The following is a 21,400-nucleotide window of genomic DNA, read 5'->3' as shown; positions in this document are numbered from 1 at the left end:
ACCAGTTTCACAGACATGTATGATATTTATTTCATATTATCGTAAGCATATAAACAATTTTCTTACTCTTTGTTGTTAGTTTCCTTAGCTGCATAGTGCAAACAGGGCTCAGGTCACTGGGTATAAATCTATCTTTACAAAATGGCAGCAATGTTCTGAACAAAGAAAAAAGAGATTATTAGTACTTTGAAAACACAATATAAATACAATAAAGAATTCAAATAGGAAGGAGACAACTATATCACACCTTACCTTGGAAACTTCTCATTGTCGATCAAAACAGTGTTCTGTGCTCCTTTGCTAAATGAAGTGAAGGTTCCATCACTGAGAGGCAGAAGCTTAAGGCCTTGTAGTTCTGTGTACTTCTCATCACTGAGAGCAAATTCAAGAAGAGAGTGCTTGTCATGTTTACTGAGGTTTTCAGTCTTACTTCTGTGAAGGACATCTCTAACATAAGACGGAGTCACCCATGTCAAGGTATCACTTTCAGGGAAGATTTCTTGAATATCTTTCAAAACATGTTCTGGGAGTGTGACCAGGTTCTCTCCTTCAGCAATCAGTAATCTTGATATTGCAGACATTGTGTCACCACATATATTATTGACTGGAAAAACTGCATCTGAGGAAGACACCCAAATTTTCTCATCTTCGGCAAGGTGAAAGATCTTGTATTCAATTAGACCCTTCAGAGTGTCTGTTGCAACTTCATGCCATCTGTCTTTATGTACAGTCTTGGATAGGTCAGGCCAAAGATTGTACACAGTTGCAGCAGACAGGGTTGATTTTTGGGATAACTGAATGGCATCCAGGATCATCATAAGATATACATGAGGAAGAATATCTTTTACAAGTAGCTCATTCCACTTTGCAGACTCATCATTCTTCTGATCCTCCTCTTGCCACTTAATGAACCTCCGATTATCTGTCAGGCCAAAGCAAGCATTGATGTGAATGGGAAGCCCAGTTTTGTTTGATTCATTATTTGGAAGTGGTAGAAAGCAACTTAGTCGCCCATTGCAAAGTGATCTGTCTTCATCTAATCGAAAAGCTGCATCAACTTGAGGGTAGAAGCTCAGCTTACTGGCTAGAGAGTCAATTTCTGGTATATATCCGTGTTTCAGAAGGCAAGTTGTCACAAGCCACTGGGACTTTGTTTCTTCCATTTGATGGGAAATATGTGATGCCGTTTTGAAACAAATTTTTCTGTCAAATGATTCCTGCTTGACATGACTAAGGCCAAAGTGATTTGAAACTGAAACTTTTAACCTATTGTTGCAGAAGCCATTGGTGTCAATATGCAGCAAAGTAATGGATGACACATTTCTTAGGAAAAGAAGACTGATGTCTGCATCAGCAATGAAACTGTCAAAAAGCTGTGTAACTTTTGTGGTGTCATACAAGTTATCTGAGATCTTAGAAGCCTCATTACGCAGAGGGAAACGGAAAAGCGTTCCTTTGAAGTATTGCTCCTCACTGATGACCTTCTCCCAAGAACAACTGTTGACTTGACTGAGAACATTTTGAAAGGGCTGAAACTGATCTCTCAAGTTCAAAAGGCTCTCTCTGTCCTCTTCATCATCCAAAGACCATCGATAGCCTTCTTCATCATCTCCAAACATCATCTTTTGAGGGTCAAAAATGGCTAGGTGCTCAGAACTGAATACACATGGCAAGTCTGTAAATAAATAATAATAATAATTTTAAATATTGTTGTGCCAAATCCTCAAGTCAGAATCTGGCACCTCAAGTACCCTAAAGGCTGATTTATACTTCTGCATCGAGTGTACGCCATAGGCTGTTTGTACCATGCGTAGCCTACGACGTAGCCTGACGTGCACCTCTTCAAAAACGTAACAACGCGCCAATTCTACGCGGACCGCAAGCGCTGTGATTGGTCTGCCAGAACCCCTCCCTCAGGTCAAAAAACTGGCGCAGCGCAAAAGGAGAAGAGCGAACGTTTTCAACTTCCATAGGAATGAAAACGCTCTGTTTCAGAGGACACATGCAGTCAAACTACAACAAAAGTTGTTACCAATTTGCCGCTTCTCTGCCGTTTCTATTTGTAAGCTTTTCTGACAACGTACATGACAGGCGGCTTCTTCTTCGGCTTTTGCCTTGATACTCAACATGACCGCGGACACTGCCTACTAGTGGTCTGCATGCACGTTGATGCGGACAGCGACGCACAAGTATAAATGAAAACAGACGCATAGCCTACGCTGCAGAGGCTCCGGCGTAGGTCCGACGCAGAAGTATAAATCAGCTTTAAAGGGGCAGTTATTTGTAACATCGGATGTTGCAGCTGATCAGATCAATGCCATCCTTATTAAACACATTAGTAAACAATCACTGAGTGCTGATAATATAGTTTAAATAGGGATTCACCAATACTAAAATTTTGTCCAATACAACATGTCTATGTGAAATGTATTAAAGTTCTCCACTAGTTTGTATAAATGGATAAAAGATAAAACTGTAAAATATAAAATAGTATCGAGTTCCTTCGAACGGGAATGATTTAAGTCCTGGTGTTGAAGCTATGGCAACACTTAGTGTGCTGCTATCTGAAACATGTGTGCAATCGCATCAATTTCATTGGCTGCCGTGAGGTCAGGTGACATAACGTAGCATGTCAAAAAGACTATAAAATGGAGCCTGCATTTTATGTCATCAGCTTTTTTGTCTTCAGGAATTTGCTTGTCTTATTGTGAAAAACAGATTGTATGTCATATTTTGTATGTCATATTTTTTGTCTATTTCATGTCAAATTAGAAATAGTGAACATGGCAAATAGACAATTTAGACAAATAGACTGGTAGGTCATCGTACTCTCATTTTTGTTTAACTCCCTGAGGTCTGAAAACGCGCTGGTGCGTTTTGCAGGTTTTTTTTCACATTGCAGCAAAACAGACTTAAAATACTCCGTCATTTCCTGTCATAGAGACATAAGTAATATATCAATTGAAACTATAGAATATCTTCTTTTATTTGTGTACACTCAGAGTAAAAACACAATGTTGTGCTTTTTGTAAAATAAAGAAAACTAACATGATGCGTGATCTCTCCTCTCCCTCTGAACGAAGTCCAATCTGATAGTTCTCAGAAAATGAACTGTGAAAAAAACTTATGAATACTAATGACAAAAAAATGACACTTACGTCTAAAGAAATGTTGAAATGTCAGGTTTTAAATTGTGCAAGTCAAATCAAAAACAAACATTCTGTGTTTATGTAATCTGTATGAAAAGAGAGCCATGTCAGAAGTCTGTGATTCAGCTCATTATCCGCTAATGCGGCCACGCCCACAGAGCCAGCGCTATTCAGACGCAAATTCAGAGGCAATACATGCATTCATCGTCTCAATCGTGTATTTATTGTCTTGAAAAGGTTTATTTGGATGTTACAGCAATGGTTAGCGATCTCTAGAAGACATGCCGTTAGTTCCTAGTTCCTTTTCTTCTTTATATTATGAATTTGTGGACTAAAGGTGTAAAGAGTACGGTGGCCGAGAGAGCTCAACGCCCTGCAAATGAAGAAAACACATGCAAATAAAGAAAACGTCTTTATCAGTTTGACAACACATGCGCTGCAAATTCCACAACACTTACAAATAGTGAAACGCGCTGCAAATAAAGAAAACATCTTCATCAGTTTGACAACACATGCGCTGCAAATCCCACAACACTTACAAATAGTGAAACGCGCTGCAAATAGCACATACCAGGCCCAGCCATCTCAAGTCCTTCTGCGATGATCTGAAGGATGATGATGACGGTGACGATAATGATTAGGCTACTTTTAGAATTAATAATTAATAATAATTTGCCCCGCAATAATTTATAGTGCATCATGCATAACCGACGCGATGAGATTAGCTAATTAGAAAAACTCAGCTAAAGTGAAAGTAAAAACTCAGCGATGAGAGCTCTACTTCAACATGTTCTGATAACTATTTAACCTTAATTTATTTCTTAATATTTCTCTTGTGGCCCATACGTATTGAAAAAAAAATGAAAAGAGATATAGGTGTTACTTTTTTTTTTTTTTTAAGTAGCCTAACACCTATATCTCTTCTCATTTTTTTTTTTTTTTTTCAATAAGTATGGGCCACAAGAGAAATTAAGAAATAAATTAAGGTTAAATAGTTATCAGAACATGTTGAAGTAAAGCTCTCATCGCTGAGTTTTTACTTTCACTTTCTGCAGTGAATAATTGACTGGGATTTGAAACATAAAATTAAGTAAATTATTAAAAATATATATTATTTATTATTAATCATTTATTAATAATATTTTAACGCAAAATAATATCCCCCAAATCGTTTGTCCTGGCGCCGAGACTGGCAAAGACCACAACGAAAATGTTATAGGGAACACATTGACGTACCTGTCTGGTGGGACCGCTGGCTGGGATTGTTCATGTTTACTCTTAGGTGGTGTGCACCTGAAAGGTGAGTTTTTTCGTTTTGTTTGTTAACATTCTGATTATGAGCAGTCCTATTTGCAGCGCGTTTGTCTGTTTGTAAGACATTAACTCTTTCCCCACCAGTTTTTCCTAAAATAGTTGCCAGCCAGCACCAGTATTTTTGATAATATTTAATAATATATAAAACTTTCGTGGCCCTCCAGAATATTTTGTTGTATGAATATGTGAACATACAATATATCAAAAGAAAGAACAGAGCTTCTGATTTTTGTTTGTTTGTTTGTTTTTATCAACATTCAAATGTGGGTAAGTTTCATAAAAAATGCAAACATTTTTGAACAAAAAGTTGAGAACATTTTGTTTTTGTCAAAGACTATCTCCAGTCAGATCAGATCAGATTTAGAATGATGATGAAAACACAGATGAAGCTTCACAGTCGTTTCCTCTTCATGGGTTTGACATTTCATTCGGTAACGTTTGGCAGTTTTGATTTATATGCTGTTGAACGATGATCACATGAACTGTTTTAAATATGTCTTTAGTACCTTTCTGGCTTCTGGGCATTTAAAAGTGTTTAATTATCTTGCTGGCAATGCAGGCCTCATTGAGCCATCGGAGTGGATTAACGTAGATTAACGTAAATTAAAGCTGCTGTAGGGAGTTTTTAGAAAACCTTGACTTAGCCTGAAAATTTGAACAAGCACAACTCACAGGTCACTCCCCCTTGCTCTATGCTGCGCTACAGCCCTCCCTCCACAGCTCCTCCCCCATCACAACGGAGCCTGCCGTGAACGCGCAGGCTAGTAAGGCGGATAAACAGTTATGGCACATTCACTGGTATAGACGAAACATCATCAATATGATTTACACTGACTATGGCCTGCCCATACTTTGACTACAAACTTGGTCCTCAAAACATTACGTATTTTGCAATACATGTAATGTAACTATATGACGTTGCACTATTTCTATAAGTAATAAATAATTAGTATGATAATATAACGGTAACTAACGTTACAGTATGCAAGTAATTATTCTATCGATATGTAATGCTAAATAAGGTTTGCTAGTACATTATTTCAGCAACATGACAAGCCAGTGAATTAGTAGGTTTCAATAGTTGCTTTGCACAGTGCGTGACATTTTATCTGTATGTTATGCGGCTAGAGTTTTGACACCGAGTCAATGGGCTCCGATGAGGAATTCATACCCACAGCGCCTTCGAGGAGTCAACGGGCGGGGAGAAGAGGAAACCGTGGTGTGCGCGGAGCATCAGGCTGGGGACGGGCAGGCCTGTTTTGAAATTATCTTAGTTGTGTAGTTCTTAAAAAGTGAAACAAATCAAGCAGGGATACTTACTTGTCAAGCAGAAATGTGGCTAACTCTGCATCGGTTTTTAATCCTTTCAGGACACGTAGCTCCCTCCACCTCGGAAAAGCCGCTCCAATATTTACCCTCGTTTTATTTCGGGCTCTATCTAATTCTTTCTTTTTGGCTTTTTTATCATCGTCATCTGTCTTTTTCCGTTTACCCGTCTTTATTTTGTGAGCAGGTGCCACTCGAGGAATTGGCAGTTTGGATTGTTTTTCCGCCATAAGCAAAGCTGCGGCACACCGGTGATCTTGAATTTGAACTCCTGTATGCGCTGGCGCTGTGCATGAGAGGGGTGAGATCAGCCCGCATGCGAGCTTGATTGACACTGCTAAGACACTCCTCCTGGCTCTGATTGGTTGTTTCTTACCGGGAGCGGTGTATTTCTGCAAATGGCAATAGGACCACTGGGAGGAGCCAGAGGAGCTTGATTTTTTCACAGATTATCTGTCTCATATTCTACTGTCAGGACATAATGACAGATTTAACAAATATGTAAAAAATACATTTTTACAAAAGTTACCTACTGCAGCTTTAACGTAAATTAAAGGATTAGTTCACCTAAAAATGAAAATGATGTCATCAATTACTCACCCCCATGTCGTTCCACACCTGTAAGACCTCCGTTCATCTTCGGAACACAAATTAAGATATTTTTGATAAAATCTGGTGGATCAGTGAGACCTCCATTGACAGCAAGATAATTAACACTTTCAAAGCCCAGAAAGGTACTAAAGATATATTTAAAACAGTTGACTGTGACTGTGTCAGAGCATGTATCAAACTGCCAAAGTCACGTGATTTCAGTAAACGAGGCTTCGAAACTTTGAAACGTTTTGAAAATTCAATGGTTCACGTGACTTTGGCAGTTTGATACACACTCCGAACCACTGATTCAAAACAAAATATTTGTAAAGCTTTGAAGCTTCATGAAGCAGTGTTTTGAAATCACCCATCACCAGACATTGTTGAATAAAGTCGTTATTTTGTTTTTTGGTGCAGGTTGAACCACTGTAGTCACATGAACTGTTTTAAATATGTCTTTAGTACCTTTCTGGCTTCTGGGCATTTGAAAGTGTTTAATTATCTTGCTGGCAATGCAGGCCTCACTGAGCCATCGGATTTTATCAAAAATATCTTAATTTGTGTTCTGAAGATGAACAAAGGTCTTACGGGTTTGGAACGACATGAGGGTGAGTAATGACAGAATTTTCATTTTTGAGTGAACTAACCCTTTAACTTACATTAATCTACGTTAATCCACTCCTTCTGGTTTATGCAGATCTTTTACTTTGCTTGTTTTTGGATCCAGAGATTCTGTACTATTTCAGAGGATATGTAGTAGCACCCCCAGCCAATGAAACAGTGAAAACAGGGATTTCCAGAAAAACTTGTCAAAGGCGGGGTAGCGTTGTGTCATAAATTGTGATGTTAATGCTACATAAATCAACAAGTGATATTATAGGATTTCTAATCAGCAGGCACTTAGTAGAATATCCAAAAAAGTCATATGAGCCAATATGTTAATGTAGCATATTTCACCTGTAATGTGATAAACAGAGTTGAAGCCGATCCCAAATCTCCCAACTTTTGTTGGGTCATCCTGCTTGATGCTTCTGCCAACTCTCTGAATTCCCTCCCAGTCTTCCTCTGTGAAGGCTGCATCATTGAAGGCATAGAGAGCAGGTCCTGCCAGATCAAAGATACAAACAGCTGATCAGTATGAGATACAACAGTGGAACTTTTCAAAAGAGGAAAGCAGATGTCAGTTATTAATGGCAAAGTGTATCTAATTTATTATTGTGGTTGCTCCCAAAGTAGCTAAAGCTGGGGACATGACTAGCTGAAACAAGACTGAACTCAACACATGCCAAGTCAAGTCAATTCAAGTCACCTTTATTTATACACCACTTTTTACAATGCAGATTGTGTCAAAGCAGCTTTACAGTGATAACTGGTATATAATTTTTGGCTGCACAGCAACTCTTAAAGAAAACCTCTGGTCAACAGCGAACAGTGCTTGATTATGATTCAGGCAGCTTTCATAAGTCCGATTGGGATCGCAACAGTCAAAGTATTTATGGTGTGGATCCGGCTGACTACGATAAACCTCGGGATAAACAGAGAGACTAATTAGCGTAGATGCCATTCTTCTTCTGATGTAACAAGTACATCTGGTATAATAGGAAGTGTTCCCGGTTCCAGCGGACCTAATTTATGCAGCCTAACAATCCTTTAATGGATTTGAAAACATCAACTGATAATGTGTTATGTGTAAGCCAGGGTAAAGAGATGCGTTTTTAGTCTAGATTTAAACTGACAGAGCATGTCTGCTTCCCGAACAATGCTAGAAAGATTGTTCCAGAGTTTAGGTGCCCAATAAGAGAAGGATCTACCACCTACGGTTGATTTTGATATTCTAGGTATTATCAGCTGGTCTGAATTCTGAGATCGCAATAGATGTGAAGGACTGTAATGCGTTAAGAGCTCGCTCAGGTACTGGGGAGCTAAACCATTTAGTGCTTTGTAAGTAATTAGTAAGATTTTAAAATCTATATGATGTTTAACCCTCTGGAGTCTGAGGCTGATTTGGGGCCCTGGAGAAGTTTTGACATGCCCTGACATTTGTGCTTTTTTCAGTTGTTCATAAACATATTAATGGAAAAGGTGTCATTACACTGTATTCAGCATAAACTTGGCTACCATAATATGTGAGCAACATGTATGTACATGTTTGTATTTTTGAAGGAATAACGTTTATGCATGGTTATTGAAAAAACAAAAAACTTGAGTCACTGTAATAAGGCCAAAAAATAAATATTAAATATGTGTTCACAAGACTTCTGGGTATTGTAGGTTGCAGACTAGAATTTTTGCTTCAAAATGAAGTAAAAATTATCCTGCCTACTTGTTCATATAAAACAATGTAGATATTTAAATTTTGTAAGACTTTTTTTGTCAAGAAACACAGTATGCGTGGAGGCGTGAATCTTCATGAATAATGCTGTGATTCACACCTGAGAAGACAAAGACCTGCATAATGTCCTGCATAATGACCCGCATAATGCGCCCTTTCAGTCAGGTAGGCTATGTGAAAAAACCCTCTGTGAACATGTCTAAAGCTCATCATGCTGTATATCAAACATACAGAAAAACAGCAATACTGTGAAATATTGCAATTTAAAATAATGGTATTCTATTATATACTTTAAAATATAATGTATTTCTGTGATGCAAAGCGTCTGAACATTCATGTTACCTCAATGGCATTTCATATAGGCTTTTAGCTTAAAAGCATGCACATTTGGAGAAATATTGATGGATTCTCATATGTTTGTCAATTTTCTATACAGAGGAGTAATATTTATTCTATATTTATTGTCATCACAATGAGTGCTGGATACTCTGATCTACCGTGTTTTCAATTCATACTTGCAGCCAGAGGGCGCTCTGTGCACCTTTAGTCCACAAATGACTCCTAATGAAGAGCAGACATACCATGTGACATTCCAGGAACTAACAGAGGCTTCCAGAGATCGCTAACCATGGCTATAACATGCAGATAAACACTTTTGAAGATAATAAATACATGATTGTGATGATGTATACATGTATTGCCTCAGAATTTGCATCTGAATAGCGCTCGCTCCGTGGGTGTGGCTGAATTAGCGGATAATGAGCTGAATCACGGATGTCTGACATGGCTCTATTTTCATTCAGATTACATAAACAGAGAATATTTGTTTTCAATTTGACACGATTTAAAACCTGACATTTCAATGTTTCTTTAGACATAAGTCTCATTTTTGTGTCATTAGTATTCACTAAGTTACAGTTCATTTTCTGAGAACTATCAGATTGGACTTTGTTCAGAGGGAGACGACAGATCACGCATCATGTTAGTTTTCTTTATTTTGCAAAAAGCACAACATTTTGTCTTTACTCTAAGTGTACACAAATAAAAGAAGACATTCTATAGTTTCAATTGATATATTACTTATGTCTCTATGACAAAAAAATGACGGAGTATTTTAAGTCTGTTTTGCTGCAATGTGAAAAAAATCCTGCAAAACACGCCGGCATGTTTCCCCACTCCAGATTGTTAACAGGGAGCCAATGCAGTGTTGACAGAACTGGGCTAATATGGTCATACTTCCTGGTTCTAGTAAGAAGGGCAACCACTCAGTGGAGCATTACAGTAATCTAGCCTTGAGGTCATGAACGCATGAACTAACTGTTCCGCATTTGTCATTGAGAGCATATGTCGTAGTTTAGATATATTTTTAAGATGGAAGATTGCTGTATTACAAATGCTAGAATTGTGGCTTTCATTGTGGCTAAATCGCCATCACCTGCTTTCAAATGGAGCGGCATTTAATAGACAGAGCCGTAGATCACTGAAAAGCCACGCAATATCGCGTTCATATCGCAGATGAATCGCCTTCGATAATGAACGCGATATTGCGTGGCTTTTCAGTGATCTACGGCTCTGTCTATTAAATGCCGCTCCATTTGAAAGCAGGTGAAGGCGATTTAGCGGTAATCAGGGAACCGGCTTTACTGATGAAATGCGCGTGACAATCTCATGCGATATATCGTGCAGCCCTAATTGGTATCAAAGAGCACCCAGGTTCCTAACTGACGACGAATACTTAACAGAGCAGCCATCCAGTTTTAGACAGTATTCTAGGTTATTACCTGCAGAGGTTTTTGGTCCAATAATTAGAATCTCTGTTTTTTTCTGAATTTAGTAGTAGGAAATTGGTCGCGTTTGACGTCACGTCAGTGACCAACGAATTGGGAATCTCGTCTGAGAGACCAATTTACTTTGAGTGTAAACTAAACAAGTCAATGCACATTGTCATGCAATATTTGCATCTGACTGCCACGCATTGCTACGTGGGTATAAATAGGCAGCAGGTGCAACGCATTTCAGCTTTTCGCTTGGAGCCAATCCAGATGTTGATTGCTGCATGGGAGGGTGACCCTACTCTCTCTGGGGATGATGAGTTGGCTGCGTCGCCTCCTTCAGAAACAGTAGCATTGTCTGAGTCAGACCCAGAGTTGATGGTTATGCTTGCCTGAGCTGTCGAGAGGGTCATGCTCGAGTGGAATCCTCCACCATGTCCCAAGCCCACAAGGTTGGATTTGGTTTCTCGGGGTGGCTCATGCTGGTTCTTAGCATCCCGCCCCAGTCCCATTCTTCCCAGAAGTGCATGAGGAGCTTACTAGGTCATGGACGGCACCTTTTACTGCCAGAAGCAGAAGCCGATTCTTCCTTAACCCTCACCACATGTAATGTAACATCATTTCTGTCATGACAACTCTCGGAGTGTTTGGCATGGTCATGGGTATGACAATGTTGATATGTTTGGTCTTGGCGGAATAGATCTGCTACGCTGCTGCTTTTATTGCTGCTGCTGTTGATTATTGCTGCTGCTGCTGCAGAGCAAGTACGGGACTTGCTACTGCCAATACATACACAACACGCTGCTGTGAGCAAGTAAGACATGCTGCTGCTGTACAATATAGCATATATAAATTACCCTTAGCAGATCTATACAGGTGGAGCTGGGGAAGGTAGAGGGTTTCTGAAGTGCGCTGCACTGCTAGGCAAATGCTACTCATGTATTTGAAGATTGCACACAAGCACACAAGCTCATTGGCTACTAATACAGCAGGAAACAATCATCTGTGTCCTATAGATAATGATGTGATTACAAGCAGGTGAGTTAAAGGACCTATTAGCCTGCCCATTAGAGTTTCATGACAGTACTTTGTATTTAAGAATTATTGGCCTATTTTTAAAATGCCTTTTATCTCTAAAATCATAGAAATAGTTGTGGCAATGCAGTTAAATAATGTTCTGGAGGCTCATAAAACTATTCAAAAACTATTCAACTGAAACTGCCCTCCTTAGGGTTTCAAATGACATTTTGATGTCTGCTGATACAGGTAAATGTTCTATGCTGGTCTTGCTAGATCTCAGCGCAGCATTTGACACTGTTGATCACTGCACTGATTGGTAGACTGAACTCTCTGATGGGCATCTCTGGATCAGCTCTGGACTGGTTTTCTTCTTATCTTTCTGACAGGAGTTTTTGTCACTGCGGTGACATAAGAAATTTGGGTGTTATTTTTAAAAGATCCATGTGTTTTAACAGTCATGCTAAATCTGTATTTCGTTCCTGTTTTTTCCATCTCAGGAACATTGCTAAGATTAGATCTATGGTTTGGAAAAAAGAAATGGAGATGATTGTTCATGTTTTTATTTCTTCACAGTTGGACTATTGTAATGCTTTGTACACGTGTTTGAACAAATCTTCTATGGATCGATTACAAATTGTACAGAATGCAGCTGCTAGGCTTTTGACTTGGTCCAGCAGGAGGTCGCACATTACTCCTGTGCTTAGGTCACTTCATTGACTTCCTATTCATTTTAGAGTGCATTTCAAAATTTTAGTTATTACTTACAGGGCCTTGCATGGACAAGCACCCTCTTATATACAGGACCTATTGCATGCACACACCCCTGGTTGGTCTCTGAGGTCTTCAGGCCAAGACCTTTTAACTATTCCCAGAACACGTCTTAAAACATGGTGATCTTGCTTTCTGTGAAGTAGCTCCAAGGCTCTGTAACTCTCTTCCATTTACGTTGAGAACTATGGGTTCTGTGGAGTCTTTTAAAAAACATCTAAAGACATATCTTTTTGGACAAGCTTTTAATTACCAATATGGTTTGCCTGTTATTAAATTTGTATTGATGGTATTTGTAGAGTGTATTAATGCATATTTCTATTATTTGTTTGATGTTATTTTTATTGCACATTGTGACCCCTCCTTGTCTGTGAAAGGTGCTATATAAATAAACTTTACTTACTTACTTTACACCCTCTATGGTGGGGCAGCCAAGGGGTACAAGTGGAGCAGTCAGTTGCGATGCAATTGTATCTGAGCACCGCTTCCACTGGGCGGGGTGTCTCCCCCAACCAGTGTCTCCCCTCGAGGGCCTGTACGTATTCATCTAGTTTAACTGGCAATGCCTACAGAGCCTGCGGGTGCCTCCGCTCTACATGCCATTACTTTACTGCAGGTGCATCAAACCTAAGCGCTCAAAGAACTTTGTACCATAACGGACCTCGCGCTACAAGCGACGAAGGATACTGTGGCGATATCCACTTTGATGGTCCAGGAACGCCATCTCTGGCTGGGTCTGGCCGACATGAGGGATGCTGATAAAATTCTAAATTCCTTCCTGTCCCAGACCGGCCTCTTCTGCAACGCAGTCGAGAGCTTCGCCCAGCAGTTCAAGGCCGCACAGAAGCAGACTGAGGCCGTTAAACACATCACGCCGGTGGACAGCTGCTGCATCCACCCAACCACTCAACACTGAGGACACCCTCCTTTGTCTGCCCCCCTCCCACGCAGCATCAGCTTCCAACTAAGCAGCATCCTGGAGCTGGTCACAAGCAGGCCCCCAGCCAGTCCAGTCAAGATGCCCTGAAACAGGTGACACATGAAACATGGAGGGAGCTGCTCTTTGACACCATCGCAAGATCAGTTATGCGAACACAGGGACCTGGTGCTCAGTCACCTCAGCCAATTGGGTCTTTGGGTCAACTGGGAAAAGAGCAAACTCTCCCCTGTGCAGAGGATCTCTTTTCTCAGTATGGAGTTTGCGTAAGACGTTCCATCGACTGAAGCAGAGTTTAGTCTTTGACAGTCAGAGAAGAGCATAAACCCAATGACTGAGTCAGTCAATACCCAACACACTTAACTCAACTGTCTGGGATTAAGTACCGAAACAAACATGGATGTCAACAGACAGCTGCCACTACTTATATGGAATTTGTGCAGAAAAAACCCTGCCGACAACACTGGTGGTTTTATTGATGTTAAACATAATGCCCTGTTATAATTTCTATTGTGCTCTTATCAAATTTGTGTTTGAAATTAATACTGTGATGACAACTGTTGAAGAAAATGGAATTGAACCCAAATTTTAGGTTCATGGTGAAGGTAGATATTTTTATGGTGACTGAATAAATGATAAATGCATGTTGATACCACAGCAATGTGTCTTGAATAATAATAAAAAAATCTCTTTCACATTTTTCTTTTGCCATTATCACCTGAGTAGACACATTCATTATGTCTAATTAATTTCGTTAAACCTATAATCAAGCAATAATGTAGACTGATAGGCTATTCTCAAATTCAGGGCAAAAACGGTTCCGGTTCAGAGTACCAGTTAGAACTAAATAAAATACTACTGTAACGGATGGAGAGCGGGACAACGGAGTTGGAGATCCACGTGCAGGCTTTATTAATAAGAGCGTTGTCGTACAGGCAGTAGGTCATACACCAGCAAACTGATACGAACTGATAAAAGAGTAATCCAAACACAGGCTATGGTCAAGGCAGGCAGCAAACAATCATCAAACATGGAACCAGTCCAGGGTCAAAACACAGGCAAGGCTAGGCAAAGATAAGAACACAGAGACAAGGTAGAACAAAGGTTAAACAATACTCAGCAATGTGTGTGTGTGTGTGTGTGTGTGTGTGTTTGAGTGCAGCTTATAAAGTGTCACTGATGGGAAACAGGTGTGAGTGTGTGATTGGTTTCTCGATGGGGAATTGTGGGAAATGGAGTCCATATGACCAAGTTGATGAACACAGACCCAGGGCACATGTAACAACTACCTTATTTATTCCGAAACAGAAGTAATTTAAAATGTTATTTGTATATTTTAATGTTCATTTTATCAGTCTACACTAAATGTACAACACTCTCAATATGCTATTCAACGGGACTGCCAACACTGGAAACTGTGAAAGCATGACTTCTGTCAACAGAAGAGCTGCAGAGATATTCAGTGCACTGTATTTCCTCATCATATTTCCTCAAATATATTACATATAATTAAAGTGAATATATACAATTCTTTTATTTACAAATGTCATGTTTGTGATGTTTTTATTCGTTAGACTATTTAAATTAATAAATATTCAGAAACAACTACAGTTAAATAGCCTACATAAGCTACTATTTTATTTATTCTGTTAAACTTTTATTAGACTCCAGGTCGAAATAAAAGGATAGCTACTTATTGTATTTTTTTAAATGAGAGAAATAACTGCTTATTTTGAATTTTTACAGAAACTTTTTTTCGTTTGCAGAACAAAATAAATAGCATAAAAACAATTAACTTGCAATGTTATCTTATGAAATAATACAAAAGAAACATCAAAAACCGGAAAATGAATGATGTTTGACAGGGAATGCATCTCTACTGCAAAGTTGCGTCAGTCGCAAATTAAACATTAAACTGGCAACAGCTGGTTCTTAAATTCTAAGACTATAATCTGCAGACACTGGCTGAGCACAACCGGAACAGACCCATGCTTTTGGGCATGATCAGTCTTTACGACCAAATTACATTCAGAATCTGCCTGACAGTCTTGTAGTGTGTTCCTGGTAAAAAAAACTTTTGAAAGAGTAAAAAACAAGTAATTTGTGAAATACATATGAAAATATATGCACACATCAGTATAGAAAAAATATTGATCTCTGAAATAAAAGATTGATTTACTATAAAAAACAAACTCCTTCCCCATTTAAAAAACAGAAGGTAAGCAGCAAAACTCCTGAACTCTTCATGGTTGTGACACATGAATGAAGACAAATGCTACGGGCTCTAAAATACTTTAGAAAGCTTAAAGTCCTTGTGAACCAGACGTTTCAACCAACTTCATTGTTGTGATGTATTTCCAAAGGAAATGGAATATTGACTAGAGGGCGGGGTTTTATTAGATCCCTTGCTCATAGCAGACTGAAGGTTGGAGGGAAGTGATTATTCAACCCAGCCATCAAACTGACCACATCAGAGAAGGAACGCCATTCCAGAGAGGAAACAAGTATTCAGATTTTGATTAAAGATTACCATGACAAACATATTTTCTTTTTGTATATTAACTTGCATGGATTAATTGTTCACCACAAGACTAGTAATGTGCACTAGCACTCGGTCAATTTTGATTCATGATGATTGATTTCATGATGACTTAAAGTCTAGTGTGTCCACGTCTTAAATCTGCTCCCAGTGTTTACATCACAAATACCTTGATACTTTCCGAGCTCTTCAGTCCACAGGCTCTGAGTCCCATAATGCCTCTCATCATGAATAAACACCACATGTGAAGCTCCTGCATCATCTGCATTCTGTATCAGCTCCTGATACATTACAGGATAAATATTATCAACAGATATGATGACGAGATATAAAATGCATATCATTCAACAATAATGAAATATTCATGCAATACATAAAGGTTTTATTTTTTTTCCTTACCTTCAGTATTTGTCCCCCATCTGGGTACCTTCTCAAAATTTCTTTCAGGTAATCAATGAACGGTGGGGATGTCGCACCAAATTTATTTCTGCATTGAACAATGTAAAGTTTATCACAAACTGTACAAAACACTTACAGAGCAAATTCAAAGTTCATTGTGTAATAGACTAAATACAAAATCAGCTTCATTAATGCTAGAGTTTGTTAGTATGCATGGCACACTAAAAATTGTTAGTATGTTTGGGATTGTCTGTAAAACATAAGAGCTTATTGGCTAATATGACTTTTTTTTTGTTGCATAAATGTGCTTTATGGAATAACTCTCAGTGCACTTTACTAACACTCCACTCCACCATATTATGGGCTTAAGAATAAAACATGCAGTGAATAAAATCACATACTTCTTTTTCTTCTTTTGCCTGGACGCTGAACTCATTGTTCTTCTTTACATACTCCTGTTAAAAAAAAAAAAAAAAAAAAAAAACTTAACAGGTTTAAGAACTATTTTGTAATAACAAAAAGAACTCTGAATGTTTAAATACAATAATACAATACACAAAAAATATATAAAGTACAATTTTCAAACAGATTAAAATGCAAAAGAATTAGGCAATAAAGAACAACAGGTAACACTTCACAATAAGGGCTCATTACTTAATGCATTAACTAAGATTGAGCAATAGCTACATTTGTTACAGAAAGTATTATTTTTTTTGTTAATGTTAGTTAAGAAATACAACTGATCATTGTTAGTTTTATCTCAGGTCCATTAAATAAGTTCTTTTGATTTTAGTAATGTAATTAAACAGTAACTAAGAAATTAACATTAACTAAGAATAATTAATGCTTTATAAGTATTTTTCATTGTCAGTTTAGTGATAATGAATTAACATGTTAACTAATGAAGCCGTATGTCTCAAAGTTTTACTGAACAATAACAAATAATTTCTAATCATTAGTGCATGTTGTAGTCCAGATTAAAATATAAAAATGTTTAAGTTTGAAAATAAATAGCCCTTTAAGTCTAAGTCTTAAGCCTTTTAAGTATTTGGTGCTGTGATGAACAACATTGAGATTACAAAAAATGAATGGCTGTTTGAAGCATTTTAAAAACTTGTTTAAAAAGCTTTGTTTGCGGGGTTTCCGGGGTAACCGCTGCATTCTGCTGTTCCATCAGCGCCCTCTGCTGTCAGAGAGTGAACGTGCACTTTCATTCAGCTCGTCTCCTTCACTCGTTCCGCCATGTGCTTCTTGTGCACATTGGGCTTGTTTACATCTGAAAAACAAGAGCGTGTCCCTTTGATGCAGAATACAGCGGTGTTGTGCATTTTATACGATTGATGGGGAAAGTATTCTTAATTGCATTATAAAAAAAAAAAAAATAATAATTGGTAATAAATTATTATTTACGGTATTTTGAAGTGCCCACGATAACAATATCGTGCATATTAATTATCGCGATATATCGCATTACCGAATATCAGCACAAGTCAGCTAAAGCACAGTTCTGCTCATAAGATTGCATACACCTGGCAGAATCTGCAAAATGTTAATCATTTAAAAAAGTAATAAGAAGGAACATAAAAATTTGCATTTTGCCCTAAATAATTTTTCCATACAGTCCACAAGAGAAAATAATTATTGAATTTAATCAACTGAAACGTTCAAATGTGTACATACTGCACACTTGACTCATAATACCATGTGTTGTTACCTGGATGATCTATGACGAATTTGTTTTCATATTTTGTGATAGTTGCTCATGAGTCCTTTGTTTGTCCCAGCAGTTAACTGCCCACTGTTCTTCAGAAAAATCCTCCAGCTCCTGCATTCTTCGATTTTCCAGCATTTTCTGACTGTTTGCCGATTTCTAACATTTATTCATCTTTTTACACTGAGCTGAGTGACTCATATCACAACTATTACAAAATGTGCAAACATTTACTGATGTTCAAGAAGGCTACACATTACACCAGGAGGCGCTATCACATTTTACATGTGTTTAAATGACTGTAGCCTATATTATGCGATGTGTTTTTAAAAATAGGCCTATATAATATTTTTGAGATGTTTTAAAAAAAATTAAGTGAACTAGTACAAATCTCTCAAACTCCCTATTCTATAGAACAATAATTAACATAAAATAAAATAAAATAACATTTCAAAATATATTAAGCATTCAGGATAGGTAGGAGAGGATATTAAAAACGGTCCTTTTTATCTCTGAAATTCATGCAAGATCTTAAAGAGCTTGAACCCCAACAATTGGTGTGTGCCGCTATATATAGCTATATTGATTTTCTTTTCTTTTTTAAGGTATTTTGTAAAGACATGTTTTCCAGAAGACAAAATAAGAAATGTTTCTAGCCTATGTGAAATAGATTATTCAGTTTCGTGTTAAATAGCTAAAAATCAAAATGCGATTTTTATTATAGGCTACATCCCAGCAAGCAATTTTATGTCTATTAGACGTCTAATAGCCGTCAAAACATAGCCCGGCCGTCTAGGCTAAAACAAGGCAAAATTTGGGCTGTCAGTGAAAATCTAATAGACGTCTAACCATAACCCAAAAATAGACTAGTCATCAATTAGACGATTATTAGACGACTACATATATATGTCTAATAGACGGTGAATATGGGTCTAGGCTAAAATAAGGCTGAATTTGGGCTGTCAGTGAAAATCTAATAGACGTCTAACCATAACCCAAGAGTAGACTAGTCATCAATTAGACGATTATTAGACGACTACATATGTCTAATAGACGGTGCATATGGGTCTAGGCTAAAATAAGGCTGAATTTGGGCTGTCAGTGAAAATCTAATAGACGTCTAACCATAACCCAAAAATAGACTAGTCATCAATTACACTACTAATGAATGATTACATCTATACATGCAATAGACAACAAAATAATGGCTAAAGGATTCTTTTCACTTAAATATAACAGGTTCTCATAAATGACAATCCGTCCAAACAAATTAAATATAAAAGGTTTTATTTAGAAAAAGAACTCAAGATAATGCACAATGATAAAAAAATAAATAAATTAAATTTTACAAATACAATACAAATAAACATTACAAGAAAATTACAAAGTGTAACATAATAAAAATATAAAACATTGACAAAAAAAAAAAAGTTAAATAAAAAATGTTAACAATATTTTTTGGTTTATAAAACAACCTGATTAATTTTTAGTTCCATAAATTCCATGTTTTATGTAAAGCACTTTGAATTACCTTGAACATTGTTGTTGAAATGTGCTATACAAAATAAACTTGCCTTGCCAAATCAAAAACTCATATTTTTATGCCATAATGATCAAAAGATTAAAAGATATACAAGGCTTCCATAACAAATAATAGTAGGGTGCACAGGTTTCATGTTTACCCCCTTGTATTTAGATAATTACAGAGTTTTAGGGCACAAGGAAACACTACAGTACATGTGCATGTATGTTAATCTAACCACGTTTTACTGTCTGCACTGTTACCCGCTAAAATGTCACGGTTCCTACACATAATGTACATAAATAATAAACACATGTCAAAATGAAAAACACAGATACTTACATGACCAAAAGCAGTAAAGAATTTGCTTTAACATTTGCTGTTGCTTGCCGTCTCCAACGGTTGTAAAATGCGGAAATGTTTATCGCGAGATCTGGCAACAGTGATCGAGAGCTAACGTTCAAGTCTCGCGTTGCCAGTGGTCATGTCTCAGTAGAGCCACAGTTGCCATCTAGCGGTTGAGAATTGTAAATGTTTAAATTAACTTAAAATTAAATAGTCATATATGTGTGTGGTATATAATTATAATTAAATTATGGTTTGGCTATACCCTGATATATATATATATATATATATATATATATATATATATATATATATATATATATATATATATAGAATGTAGGATTGTGTGACAGCAAAAATATGCTGTTTCAAATATATACTTGCATATAAATGTATATTATACTTGCATATTTATGTATAAATGCAAGCATATCAAGAATCCCACAAGCTTTGTGGTCGAAAATAAACACTATTTTGGTTACACTCATTGGTCTGAATCAGGGCTATAGCCAAGCCGTAAAAACTAGACTATAAATTGCCTCGATTTCGCCGGGTGGACTAAAAGCAGACTACACATAGCCTATCCAATTCAGAGCTAAATCGTGACTACATATAGACCATGTCATGAAATGCCACTTAAATCTTGTAGAAATCATTGACATTGCGAACATGATGAGATATCAACCATCTCATGCACTTCCTGTCCAAAAACTACAATAAATCAGGATTGACTATATGGGGGCTACAAATAGCCGGTCTTACTACGAACTAAATCGTGGCTACGCACAGCCTACACAATATAACATGTCAAAGATGTGAAACCAAACACCTTGTAATCACTGTTGACTTCACTTACATGATGCAATATCACACAACTCGCAAGTTATTTTGGCAAAAACGACATGTAACCAAATGAAAGATTATTTTGGCTAAAAGTGGGTTACACATAGCCGGACTATATCGGGTCTATAGTTAACCGAGACGGTGAAATGACGGCTATTGCTTGCTGGGATACAGTAGCCCTATATAATTGTATAATACAAATAATTTATGTTGTATTGTGGTTAGTATTGTTTTATATTAGTAACATTTCAAAAACTTAGTACCTACTTCTACATGCGGTTATCTCCTATCTTCAGTGTTTTTTTTTTATTTTTTATGTGGTCCTGATGCGTCTCCTCTCGAACCCGCAGAGTGAAATCAGCGATCAGAATGAGACTGATAAACCCACTGATTTTCTAGGTTTCTGTTCACTAGAAGGATCCTGTTTAGCGAAAACGAAACTTACACTCCTCCTTCACTCATTGTTCAATGAATGAGTCGTCAGTTTTCACTCAAAATAGCTTAATCATACACTAAAATTACCTGTTGCAAACCAAATACAAACTTGAAAAGGGTTACGTGCGTCTGCAACAAACTTTGCTCTGGAAAAGTGTCGGTTGTGCTTTTAGTTAAAAGGATAGCTCACCTAAAATTAAAATTCTGTCATCATAATTTAACCACCCCCATGTCGTTCCAAATACGACTTTCTTCTGTCCTTTACCCATTTTCAGGATTATTGGAAGTCATTTTTACTGGTTCATGTCACTGTAATCTCTACACGTGAACCAAAATGATTTCAGGCTCATTTATTTATTTGACAAGTAATCTTTATTGTAGTGTGATAATGAGCAGT

General features: G+C 37.4%; 1 protein-coding gene across 1 annotated transcript in view; it reads right to left on the bottom strand.

The window, feature by feature from the left end:
• The window catches only part of LOC125269844 (sacsin-like), a 32,208-nt gene extending 11,225 nt beyond the window's left edge, over positions 1-20,983 (bottom strand). Inside the window, exons 1-7 of the mRNA XM_048192859.1 lie at positions 20,836-20,983; positions 16,549-16,602; positions 16,148-16,235; positions 15,918-16,029; positions 7,338-7,484; positions 253-1,675; positions 67-155 (exon numbers count right to left, since the gene is read on the bottom strand). Of these exons, the coding sequence (XP_048048816.1) occupies positions 67-155; positions 253-1,675; positions 7,338-7,484; positions 15,918-16,029; positions 16,148-16,235; positions 16,549-16,583 (1,894 nt within the window). The 5' untranslated portion in view covers positions 16,584-16,602; positions 20,836-20,983. The remainder of the gene's footprint in view (positions 1-66; positions 156-252; positions 1,676-7,337; positions 7,485-15,917; positions 16,030-16,147; positions 16,236-16,548; positions 16,603-20,835) is intronic.
• Between the last annotated feature and the right edge of the window lie 417 nt (positions 20,984-21,400).

Source organism: Megalobrama amblycephala, linkage group LG6 (assembly GCF_018812025.1).
Source record: "Megalobrama amblycephala isolate DHTTF-2021 linkage group LG6, ASM1881202v1, whole genome shotgun sequence".
Taxonomy (NCBI): Eukaryota; Metazoa; Chordata; class Actinopteri; order Cypriniformes; family Xenocyprididae; genus Megalobrama; species Megalobrama amblycephala.
The sequence above is the reverse complement of the archived record's forward strand: the minus strand, read 5'-3'. Positions and strand labels throughout refer to the sequence as shown.